We start from the raw sequence: 13,601 nt of genomic DNA, 5'->3' as shown, positions 1-13,601 counted from the left end.
GAACATTAAATCCAGACGTTTGAGATGGGCAGGGCATGTAGCACGTATGGGCGAATCCAGAAATGCATATAGAGTGTTAGTTGGGAGACCGGAGGGAAAAAGACCTTTAGGGAGGCCGAGACGTAGATGGGAGGATAATATTAAAATGGATTTGAGGGAGGTGGGGTATGATGATAGAGACTGGATTAATCTTGCTCAGGATAAGGACCGCTGGCGGGCTTATGTGAGGGCGGCAATGAACCTTCGGGTTCCTTAAAAGCCATTTGTAAGTAAGTAAGTAAGTGCCTAGTAAGTTTGCGTTTGAATTGAATTTTATTTCGACAGTCCCTGACTGGTCCTGACGAAATTCATATGTATTACAGTGAAACCTGTCCAAATCAAAACCTGAATAATCCGGAATCCTGTCTATTTCCGAACAATTTACTGGTCCTGATGAAATTCATATGTATCACAGTGAAACCTGTTCTAATCAGAAGCTGAATAATCCGAAATGCTGTCTATTTCCGAACAATTTGCTGGTGCTGACAAAATTCATATGTATTACAGTGAAACTTGTTGAAATTAAAACCTGAATAATCCGGAATCCTGTCTATTTCCGAACAATTTACTGGTCCTGACGAAATTCATATGTATTACAGTGAAACCTGTTCAAAACAGAACCTGAATAATCCGGAATCCTGTCTATTTCCGAACAATTTACTGGTCCTGACGAAATTCATATGTATTACAGTGAAACCTGTTCAAATCAGAACTTGAATAATCCGGAATCCTGGCTATTTCCGAACAATTTACTGTCCTGACGAAATTCATATGTATTACTGTGAAACCTGTTCAAATCAGAACCTGAAAACTCAGGAATCCTGTCTATTTCCGAACAATTTACTGGTCCTGACGAAATTCATCTGTATTACAGTGAAACCTGTTCAAATCAGAACCTGAATTATCCAGAATTATATTTCCGAAGAATTTACTGGTCCTGACGAAATTCATATGTATTACAGTGAAACCTGTTAAAATCAGAACCTGAATAATCCGGAATTCTATTTCCGATCAGTTTACTGGACCTGAAGAAATTCATATGTATTACAGTGAAACCTGTTCAAATCAGAACTTGAATAATCCGGAATCCTGGCTATTTCCGATCAATTTACTGGTCCTGACGAAATTCATATGTATTACAGTGAAACCTGTTAAAATCAGAACCTGAATAATCCGGAATTCTATCTATTTCCGATCAATTTACTGGTCCTGAAGAAATTCATATGTATTACTGTGAAACCTGTTCAAATCAGAACCTGAATACTCCGGAATCCTGTCTATTTCCGATCAATTTACTGGTCCTGACGAAATTCATATGTATGACAGTGAAGCCTGTTAAAATCAGAACCTGAATAATCCGGAATTCTATCTATTTTCGATCAATTTACTGGTCCTGACGAAATTCATATGTATTATGTAATTTGTTCCTTAATAAAACGAAAACTGTCCAACGCAGAACTAGGAACTGTCTGCTACTGTTCAAAACGAAAATAATATTTTGAACACACTACTTAAAGTAAACTATATTTTGCAACAGTGTGTAATCTCAAGGAATGTACGAAATATGGAGGTCACTAAGATAAAAACAAGTTTTCTTTGCAAAATTTTAGAGGGTGAGAGGATGTATTGGTCTGGCGAACATAAATTTTATTACCTTCTGACTAGGCAGGCGAGTTCCTTCAAAGATTTTCCAGGCTTCACACAGGTGGACTATCATAGCTGGGAAGTATAGTGGTGAAAAAAAAAAAACACACGCACGCGCGCACACACACACACACACACACACACACACACACACACACACACACACACACGTCGATGCTATGCATGGACGTGCAGAGCAAGAAAAAATGTCGAGATACTTACCACATAGCATTGCAGAGCTACTCTCTTAGTCTTACAGCTCTCAAATTAACACAAGTGTTCGTTGAGTGTTCTTAAATCCATTTTTTATGTAATTTTATGTTACTATCAATTATTTTCGCGATTAGTTAAAAGGACACACAATACAACAGATGTCTCCAAAATCAAACACAGGGAAAATTATGCAAAAACATTAATAAGCTCTTGAATAAATTCAAAAGCCAACACAGGACAGAAGCTATTGCCGCCTTCAGATTAATCACCGAACATACCCACTAGCTGTCTACCTCTACAAAGTTGGCATATATTAATTTTACGAATGTACCGTATATGTAGAGAACCCAACAGCAAAACGGACAATGACCTACTAGTCTGTTCCGGTATTGACAAAAAATACAATAAGCAGGGAACATCAATGCACTCTATTGGACTGCTAGGTAACATTTATGGACTCATCCTCCAATGCCGACCATTAGAAGAAGATTAATAATTAATAACAGCTTTCAAGCATAACATAAATGAAAGTGGTAGAAGTGCCTAAGTGAAAAAAAAACAAGTCTCATTTTATAATACTGTATGTGTGTATGTTTGCATGTGGGGTATAATTTTTAATTTTAATCAGTTATTTAACAACATCGTGTCAACTACTATGTTTCCTTGTATCAATGGAAAGGGTGACAGTGAGATGATATGAAAAGATGAATTCGAGAATTCCCCACAGCATTGCCTGGCATTTGCTTCACAGTAGGGAAAACAGTTCTTCAGTGGATCCCCACACACTTTGGTACTACTGGCAATGAAATGGCAGATCAGTTAGCAAAGAAAGAAGCATCAGTCACCCAACAGCCAACAGGAAATTCTTCATACCACTCCACAGTCACAACCATCAAAAACAGGATTAAGCAGCAATTTCATGAAGAACTAGCAGAATGCATGAAGGACAAATCATGGAAGAACATAGCTGACGACACTCCAACAAATTCAAGAAGTGTAGCAGTTGCACACTTCCTAATGGTTACAGGTCACGACTGTCTTGCCTATCATTTACACAGAATTGGAATTCTGGACAGTCCTCTTTGTCCACTTTGCAATATGCAAGAAGATATGGACAGTTCAACACTGCCCTGCACTCTACTCCACAAATATCTATGACTGATATTGGGAAGCATATGCAAAACTCTCTCCCTAATATTTTATTTTCCTCCCTGTTATTATTTCAAACTTTTGTTCATGTACACACTGAATGTACTGTATGTTTTAAAAGAATGGCTTATCTAAGCTGCATTAGATATAAAAAAATTATTTGGTTCAAGTAGGAAATGGCCAGCTGCATTGTGTCCCCCACTCTCTTTACTTGAGAGGGTAGCTAGCAACCCTCACCATCTGGTCTTGCAAAGACCGGCTACAATGCTCCTGCCACATGGCAGCACCCTGCAAATGCACGCCCCAGACACTTTTTTCCGTGTAAATCTGCAAAGGGACGCTTTCAAGGAAGCATTCTTCCACTTCACTGCTTGAGACATATCACTATGCCGTGACACCCCTAATAAAAGGACAGCCTCCACAGCCCTTCAGACAGAATTCCTCTCTTCTTCAAAATAACTTCTTTTCATCTCCCTTACTTCAATCTCTCACAATTCTCTCCTACAACAATCCTGCTTTCGACTTCCTCCTATTTAGCTCGGCTTGCTTGTTACTAACTATCCTTGACTTCCCTCTCTGTGGATGCCCATCATGGGCCATTTGTCAGCGGAGCTCTTTAGCAGAGAGTAACCCCTCCCCCTCCAGTGGTCATCGAATCGCGGGCCATGTTTGCAGAGCTTCGAAAGTCGAGAACCTTTCTCACCCTGTTTCCCGTCTCTCAGTTCTCCTACCCACTGAATTCGCATCCCCTTTTGAGCAAGATCTCTTCACTTCTCCCCAGGCACTCCCATTACCCCTCTCATATCTCCAGTCCTACCATCAGCATATCTTCGAGTTAACTCCAATCAGAGTCATTGAACCACAATTTCAATATTCTAGTTTTTCTCAATGGCACTCCCATTTCCCCTACCCACAAATAGTGAAGAATGCAAATTGCTTAAATGAATAACTGTATCTGTAATCAGAGTCTTTCCTTTCTATCACAACATCACTCTCTCTCCTGGCCTTCTATGCCCAAGGTTGCGGGTTCAATCCCAGGCCAGGTCGATGGCATTTAAGTGTGCTTAAATGCGACAGGCTCATGTCAGTAGATTTACTGGCATGTAAAAGAACTCCTGGGGGACAAAATTCTGGCACATCCAGCAACATTGATATAACCACTGCAGTTGTGAGTGTCATTAAATAAAACATGACATTAACATCACTCTCTCCCACACACTTCGGCCCATCTTGTCCCATCACTCCTGTTTCTCCTCTCTCCACCCCTGATCACAGTACAGCAGAGGGACGTCAACAGAGACCGGCGCACGACAATACATAATCTCTGAAGTTTGTAGGCCTTTATGTGGTGGAGTAGTTTGTGTGCTGTATTGACCATGAGAGCTATACCGCCAGGTCGATGGCATTTAAGTGTGCTTAAATGCGACAGGCTCATGTCAGTAGATTTACTGGCATGTAAAAGAACTCCTGCGGGACAAAATTCTGGCACATCCAGCAACATTGATATAACCACTGCAGTTGCGAGTGTCATTAAATAAAACATGACATTAACATCACTCTCTCCCACACACTTCGGCCCATCTTGTCCCATCACTCCTGTTTCTCCTCTCTCCACCCCTGATCACAGTGCAGCAGAGGGACGTCAACAGAGACCGGCGCACGACAATACATAATCTCTGAAGTTTGTAGGCCTTTATGTGGTGGAGTAGTTTGTGTGCTGTATTGACCATGAGGGCTATACCGGCAGTAGCATAGCTATTGGTAGGGCCTCGCATGCTGCGCAAGTCGAAAGGGAAGAACCAAACGAAAAGAAAGAGTCATGGATAAGTTGGCACCCCATTCATGTAAAAAGTTAAAAGCTACGTTTCCCACAAAGAAGAAAGTCGAAGTAGAGAAATTATGAAGGAAACAAAGAAAATGACCCTCTATACAATTGTGAAATTCATACTAACCTATAAGCAGAAGGGTGGACACTGTCCACATACTGAGTGACAAAAAAAATAAAATTCTATCCATTGAAATGAATAAATTCGGGAAGATAAAATACAGAAAAATGAAAAGAGCTTGAGTATATTAGCAATCTATTTACAACAGCTATGAGACAGGCTAACTTCTTACTGGAGAACCAAAACCTGACTCAACTAAACAACTCCTAGCATTGAAAGGAGAACTCTAAGATGGGAAACAGCACTTTTGAGTGGACATTGTCATCTAAATAAGCATCTACACGTCACATTGGGTCTTAGTGATCACACAACTTGTAGGAAATGTGAGGTTTGAGTCATCACCTCACATTTTGCTGAGTTGTTCAGGTATAAGTCAAATCAGATATCATTATCTCGGAAAACATATACTGTCTCCTAAGAAATTTAGGGAATTAGACACAGTAGTATCGCAAGGCTGGTGTCACATTGTGGTCTTCTGGGTTGATTTCCAGCTGATGGAGTGCACAATGGGCCATTTATGTATGCTGTAGCTGAAATATACACCAGAAGAAGAAGAAGAAGAAGAAGAAGAAGAAGAAGAAGAAGAAGAAGAAGAAGAAGAAGAAGAAAAAAAAAAGAAGAAGAAGAAGCAACAGCGATGGTACCAGTTTCTGGTTTCTGATGAAAATAATTTGGTGATACCCATTTCAACAGCTTCCAACTTTTTGAATCCTTATATAGGAATTCGAAGATTGAAATAAAATATTTGATGAATGACATACTTATGACAAGATTACAAGATTGTGAATTGCAATCTTGTGTGTTAAAAAGTGATGCACGCACCACACACACATCTTTAAAGAATTAAAAGAGTTTGGAGGATATTCAGTTGACATTAAGAAATTTTAGTGAATGTTTCTGGAAATACTGAGGACTGTTACAATACACAATATATCAACTAAATAAAATCGCTAAAATATTTCGAATAAAAATATGTATATTTCCAACAAAAAATCTATGGAATTCTGAGGTAAAAATGTAGAAAATATTATAACGCGAATTTAAAACAAAATATTTCTCCGTTTTACTGATTCTTCACAATATGGAAATGCAGAATTACTGCACTGAAACTCCACATATAGGCCTACTTCAGTACATCATAATAAAAAAATAAAAGAAGTTTCCGAGATCAATAACCTGGGAATTATAACATCATTAGACAGGAATGTCATTGATTGCAGTTGTAAAAGTACAACAAAATCAATAGGACAATAAAACTATATTTGGAAGACAACACGACAAAATGCATAAACTTAAAGTGACAGAACATAAAATCAACAACAAATTCCTACAAATGTATGACAGAAAAGTCTGAATTCTGAAAAACTGCAATGCCCAAAATCTAAAGGCATACAGGTGAGATTCCTGAGAACTCTATTAAGGTTTACAAGAGTGGTTCACTGAATCAATCATCACAAAAAAGTTGTTGTTGTTGTCTAGTGCCTTGCATCTGGCAATGAAGCCATTAGCAGTCGTGCTTTCCAATACTTTTGAACTGTAGTCTCTTCTCATCACATAAAAGTAAAAGGTAAAGATATCCCCGTAACATGCCATGAAGGCACTTGGGGGGCATGGAGGTAGAGCCCCATGCTTTCCATGACCTCGGCACTAGAATGAGGTGGTGTGGTCGGCACCACGCTCTGACTGCCTTTTACCCCCGGGAAAGACCCGGTACTCAATTTTATAGGAGGCTGAGTGAACCTCGGGGCCGTTCTGAAAGTTTGGCAATGAGAAAAAATCCTGTCACCACCTGGGATCGAACCCCGGACCTTCCAGTCCGTAGCCAGCTGCTCTACCAACTGAGCTACCCGGCCGCCCCATCACATAAAAGTAAGAGACATAAATCTTACCAAAAAAAAAAAAAAAATGAGCACATTTGCAATGAACGAAAATAAAAAGTTCCCAAGACTGGCACTTGGATACTGACCCAAACGTAGAAGAGAATCTGGACAACCTAGATACAGATCATGACTAACACCATCTTAATTCTTGATAAAAACAGATATTACACAGTTTGTTCATAATGATGATGATACAACAACTATGATGATAAAAAGTATTTCTATTAGAATAACTGAATATTAATACATAAGTATAACTACGTCTAGGTACATGACGAAGCATATGTGACAATATACAAATTATTTTTTTTGTCTTTGTATCAGTCATTAATGCAGCACTACAAAAATTCCTATAAACTTGATTAAATGTACAAGAATAAAATAAAAACAATGCAGACATTATTTATAATCCAAGTTATATTACATGAAAATGTACTACTTTTATAACTAGCATATTAATAACAAAGAAAACAAGGTTTGAAAGTCTGTCGATCTTTAAGATTTCTGATGGAAAGCAGTTGTGGCATAGGTTTCTTTCTTGATTTTCCTTTCTACTAGCTAACTGGTTCTACTATTGCATCATCATAATCATCATCATCGGCAGCAACAGCAGCACCACCACCACCACCATAATCATCATTGTCATCATCACTATCACTGCCATCACCATTTTTATCATCATCATCATCATCATCATCATCATCATCATCTCCATTAAAAGCGAAATATCGTCTGTGGTTTAATAGCCTTATTAATAAATCCAACTAAAAGAATAATAACGAAAAATGTAACAAGTAATACCAATAGCCACTATACCTAATTTATATAACAAGAACTTCACCAGAGAGAACAGAGTTTGAACACTAGTGGACCAAACATATTTATGATGAACAAGCATTAAATGTTCTCTAGTTAACTTGCTTCCATCCATTGATTTCACTTTATCATTGTCGCATATTATCACCACTATAAATATAATCATAAGCACCATCCCCAACTTGATTAAATGTACAAGAATAAAATAAAAACAATGCAGACATTATTTATAATACAAAGTTTTATAACATAAAAATGCAACCGCCAAATTACTCTTCAAGGAACGACCACTCATATAAATTGAGGGAAAGAAGACAGAGGACGGACACTGGAAAGTTTCCTTTTCTCAATTGTACTATCAGGGACTGGAATGCTTTACCTGCAGACTTACTAAAGGCTTTACCAACAACCAAAAACGTATTTAAAAATAGGCTTAAGGACTTTACTAATAGACGGTAATTATACACAGTATGTAAAGGATGTAAATGATATTTTGTTATTGATGTGTTGTATCAGTGAAGAATTATGTTGTGTCAGTGAAATGTGTTGTGTCAGTGAAGTGTGTTGTGTCAGTGAAGTGTGTTGTGTCAGTGAAACGTGTTCCTGTCAGGGAAGCTTTATAGTTTATAGTGGCAGTGCAAAGTATTTGAACAGTGAAATGTTTTTTAAGTGTTAGTGAAATCAGGATAGAATCAGTGAAATGTGTCGTAGTTCCAGTGCAGTGAGTGAGTTGACAGCGAAATGAGTGTAATGTGGAAAGGTACTTGTGCAGATATGAACATATCATACTCGTGGGTTTTAGTTCGAACTTAGATTTAAGATACAAATTAGATTTATTTTAAATGTTATTTTAAGTGATTGTGCTTCATTTAATTTAGGATATTCCCTATTATTATTATTATTATTATTATTATTATTATTATTATTATTATTATTATTATTATTATTAATTATTGTTAGTATTAATTATTTGTATTATTATTAACTGTATTTTTAATTAATAAGTTTATTATTGTCATTATTGAGTGTAATTAGTTACCACTGCCACTGGGTATATACCCATTGCAGTGTGAATAAATACATACATTATCATCACCATCACCACCATAATCAAAGTCATTTAGTTTCTGTACTACAGTGATAAAATTTATGTTTCATAAGTGTCAACATTGTTTGTATTAAAATTCTAAAAAAAATGTTACAATTTATGCTTAGAACTTTATCTGAAAACAATGTATTTTATTAAACATTACAAACTTTCATATAATAATTCTACATGAAACTTTAATTTGCATCAATAATAGTTCCATATATCCGTCTTGTATTATATTACAAGAAATATCCATCTTTTATTTTATTACAAGAAAATTTAATATGCTAATTTCTTTACTGTTAATTTATTTTATTTTATTGAGTTATTTACGACGCTGTATCAACATCTAGGTTATTTAGTGTCTGAATGATATGAAGGTGATAATGCCGGTGAAATGAGTCCGGGGTCCAGCACCGAAAGTTACCCAGCATTTGCTCAGCTTGGGTTGAGGGAAAACCGCGGAAATAACCTCAGCCAGGTAACTTGCCCCGACCGGGATTCGAACCCGGGCCACCTGGTTTCGAGGCCAGACACGCTGACCATTACTCCACAGGTGTGGACTTTACTGTTAATTTCCCACTGAAGTTTAAATGCGTAACAATCCGTACTAATAAACAAAAACAATATATTTCACTTTTTTTTTTTTTCCATATTACATATTATAAAATGGTACTTACCTCTCAGTATCCTCTCTTCATAACACCGCATGAAGTCCCAGATCCTCAATGTCCCATCATCAGAGCATGTCACAAATTTATGGTCCGTTGGGCTGAAGCTATGGGAGGGACAGACAGGAGGTAACAAAACAGCGTCAGAAAACAGGTGGTGGAAAATTTTTAAACAGATGCTAAAAATTCACTATATAGGAAATATGGCTTCAAATAAGATATCTGTTTATGACGAGAAGTTTAAATAACAATAAGCAGCATAACGATGAGATATTTCATACTGGTAGCAGAAAGTCAATACAAACTGTAGACTTACTATATGCCATTTTTAAATTTAAAATACATGACCATTAAAACCGTGGTTAAATTAATAATCACATATATGTTTTCAAATATAAATTTAATGCACAATTTCATGGAACTTAAACATTAACACCAGTAACAGCTAAAAGATGCATTACTAAAACATTAATAATATGAAATGGTATAGATAAAATAAAAAACAATCACGAAAAACCTATCTATACAAGAAAACCTCTCCAAATAAATACCGATAATTATATATCAACTTCTTTCCAATAAAATGCGTAAAAGCACATAATCTCTGAGGCATTTAGTAAGAATAATTTTGTTTGGAAATTTTTAAATTGAGATACTGCCCAAATAAACAATACAACACCCCTGGCATTTTTATCCTATCATTATCTATCAATTCTAAAATTGTCATAGCTGTGAAAATTTTTGACAGAAGAACTATCTATGTTATTAATATATAATTTAAAAAAATATTAATTCAGTATATAAGATTTGGCTAAAAACTGATCAGATCTTAACAGATCTATTAAATAATTACTGAAACATTTCATCCAAATTAAGCTCGAATACCTAAAATAAATTATTATTATTATTATTATTATTATTATTATTATTATTATTATTATTACTACTACTACACCAGAATGAAGCTACATTTACATAAACAAACAATGAAATGTACAAGTCGTAAGTGAGCTTTGGCTGTTAGAACATTAAATATTTTAAACACGGTATAATTAAAATAATTAAAAGCATTTAAGTCTGTAACATCACGCACACTGTTACATAGCCTGAAGCTTCATGGTACTAAATAAGAATAATGTTAAAAAAACCGAAAGTTACTAGTATTTTTCCTCCAGTCATTTACCAGCAATTACTACTTAAATGTATTTATGTTTAATTTTCCCATTTTTTCGCATGTGTTAAGAGTACAGAATACGAAAATGATTAACAGTAGAATAAGAACATAAAAAAAATACCTGAATTAGGGAAAGTTATAAAAGAATGTTATGTAAAATGAAAATGAAAATTATAATCTCTCAATCTTGATTAATCATGTTAAAATATTTGATAATACTGATTATAGATTATTAACAGTTTTGTATTTTTATGTCACTTTCCATGTGTTGAAATCTTCAAGCAGGGGTATAAAATTTAAAAATAAATAAACATTTTGTAATTAGGAAATAGCTTTGCTTGTACGTGAAAACCCTGCCGACTGACTTTTAAAATGAGAGTCTTCTTTAACTACTCCATTATAAATAAGAAATTCGGTAATATTAAGACTGAAGTTTTTAAGAAGTGTCTCTGTTAAGGCTTTACGATTATATTTTGAAACTATGCTCTACGTATTAATAGGTAAAACTTTGTCACTAACTAATGAAATCGAAGTTCTTCTTCAATAGTGTGATACCGGTAAGTCACTACTTCGTTGGAAACTTAAGTTACTCGATAATTTACAGCAGCAATTTTAAAAGTAACTGGAAACAAAATCAAAATTTGTATCTAGTTTTCTTACTGTTTTATGTAACGTAATCCATCGTTTTGCTATTTTAAATGAGAAGTAAATATAATACAAGTTGTGTCATTTACAACATTACACAATTTCAGTTGTTTCTCATACATTTTATGTTGAATCAACATAACCTCAATCATAGGGCAGTTTAAAACTATCCATATCATTTAAATGACACTGTAAATAAACTTTTAATTTATTTTGTTTATATAAATTTAAAAAATTATAAAATTATTCACCTTAGTTGATTCATAAATATAAATATCATATTTACATTAAAAAAGGGTTTTTAATCTAAAAGTTGTACATTTTCAATTAAATTTACATTTATGCGTATTTCTCGACAATTTGCAACAGAGCAGTGTGACTAATCTGATAAAACTGCGAACTACAAATTAAATAGCATGTATATGTACCAGTATCTGAACATGCAGACTGTACAGAATGTCAATGTATTTCTGTTCTAAGCAAGGATATTCCAAATTAATAGTATACCCAGCTCTCTCTTGCAAATCATTAACAAAGAGATCTCTTCAGTATGCATCATAATTAAATTATTATTATTATTATTATTATTATTATTATTATTATTATTATTATTATTAAAATGCCTCAACATTAAAGCTCATGAAAATGCTCTGAAAATCTAGTACGAAAAAAAACAGTCGGCAATCTTAAATAACAATGAGCCTAGTGAACTTTTAATCAACCCTAATTGACAATCATGAAGTGCACTAACAAATATACTATAGTTACAATAAACTTAGTAAAACAAAGTAGATAATTAAACTGCTCGAAATATACCACTGTTACCTGAGAAATGAAGAGAGTTGGAAAGATTCTACATACAAAAATCTACATAGTAAATACTGCCCTGTGTTAGCCTTCATGCCATACATTTGTTATGTTTGTAATTCCATAAAATATACAGGGTGAACCAGAACTCTACCGACAAACTTTCACAGGTTGTTCAAGGATGCTGGCTGAGTGTTTTGATATAAGAAACCTATGGTCTCCGCTGACTTATTATTGAGTAATGTGTTGTTGATGTGTTTATTTGTAGTATGTCATTTGGATGCTGATAAGATGGGCTCTGATAGACAAAGAAAAATTAAAAAATAATCAACTAAGCTCTGAAGTAGGTACTGTAATATCATAAACTGTAATACAAAAATTACATGAGTAATGAAACAAACCTTAGAACAAAACGCATACTTGTTTGTTAAACACTTCACGTACAGTACACTGTGTACTTTTCACTCCGTTTAAAGGAGCTGTTCAAAATATCGACTGCCATGATCTCTACAAACTGTACAGCGACGCACCATGGACTGTTCCATATACTCTAGCATCATAGGTGATTGGCGCATCTCTTCAGAGGCTGCGAGAATCCTTGCGACCAGATCCATTTCAGTGTCAACTGGAGTCTGTGATCACGGCAGTCGACATTTTGAACAGGTGCTTTAAACGAAGTGGACAGTACACAGAGTACTGTAAAGTGAAGTGTTTAACAAACAAGTATATGTTTTGTTCTAAGGTTTGTTTCATTACTCATGTAATTTTTGTATTGTTTGTATTACAGTACCTACTTCAGAACTTAACTGATTACTTTTTAATTTTTCCTTGTAATCTATCAGAACCCATCTTATAACCATCCAAACGACATGCTACAAGTAAACACATCAACACATTACTCAGTATTAAGTCACCGGAGAACATAGGTTCCTTATATCAAAACACTTGCAAACATCCCTGAACAACATGTGAAAGTTTGTCGGTAGAGTTCTGGTGCACCCTGTATAACAGGACCACATAATGCTGATTAACTAATCTAGTGTAGTGTAGCTATTCCTCATATAAGAATGTCACACAATGGTTACACACATATATCCGTATCTCAGCGTAAGGCATCAAAACTTATACATCCAAAGGTATTTTTTACAATCAGAACCGAATGAGAATTTTACAAACAAAATTTTAGATTGACTAGCATTACTGAAAGGAACATTCCAGTAAAGTCAAAACTCAGTGCTAAGTATTAGCCAATGCAAAGTACAGGTTAAGTAAGATTTAATTTTGAGGAAACATTGGGGGGGGGGGGGGGGAGGGGGATAAAATAAGTATCAAAATTTTCTCTTTCTTATAATTAGGCATCAAGCCCCACTTCTTACCTTGCACTTTCTGAGAAGCCATTCCATCTATAGCAACAATATGGTGCAAGTCATGATTTATGAAGAAAAATACATAAAAACTTCACGGCACATACTTTGCCACTATTTGGAGGATTTTACTGAATCACACACTGACAAACAGCAATAATTC

The 13,601-nt window shown here is 35.2% G+C and overlaps 1 protein-coding gene across 1 annotated transcript in view; it reads right to left on the bottom strand.

Moving 5' to 3' along the window:
* The window catches only part of LOC138712494 (pre-mRNA 3' end processing protein WDR33-like), a 76,021-nt gene that overhangs the window by 38,213 nt on the left and 24,207 nt on the right, over positions 1-13,601 (bottom strand). Inside the window, exon 4 of the mRNA XM_069844370.1 lies at positions 9,458-9,555. Within this exon, the coding sequence (XP_069700471.1) occupies positions 9,458-9,555 (98 nt within the window). The remainder of the gene's footprint in view (positions 1-9,457; positions 9,556-13,601) is intronic.

This window comes from Periplaneta americana, chromosome 13 (genome assembly GCF_040183065.1).
Source record: "Periplaneta americana isolate PAMFEO1 chromosome 13, P.americana_PAMFEO1_priV1, whole genome shotgun sequence".
Taxonomy (NCBI): Eukaryota; Metazoa; Arthropoda; class Insecta; order Blattodea; family Blattidae; genus Periplaneta; species Periplaneta americana.
This window is presented reverse-complemented; position numbering and strand designations above follow the sequence as displayed.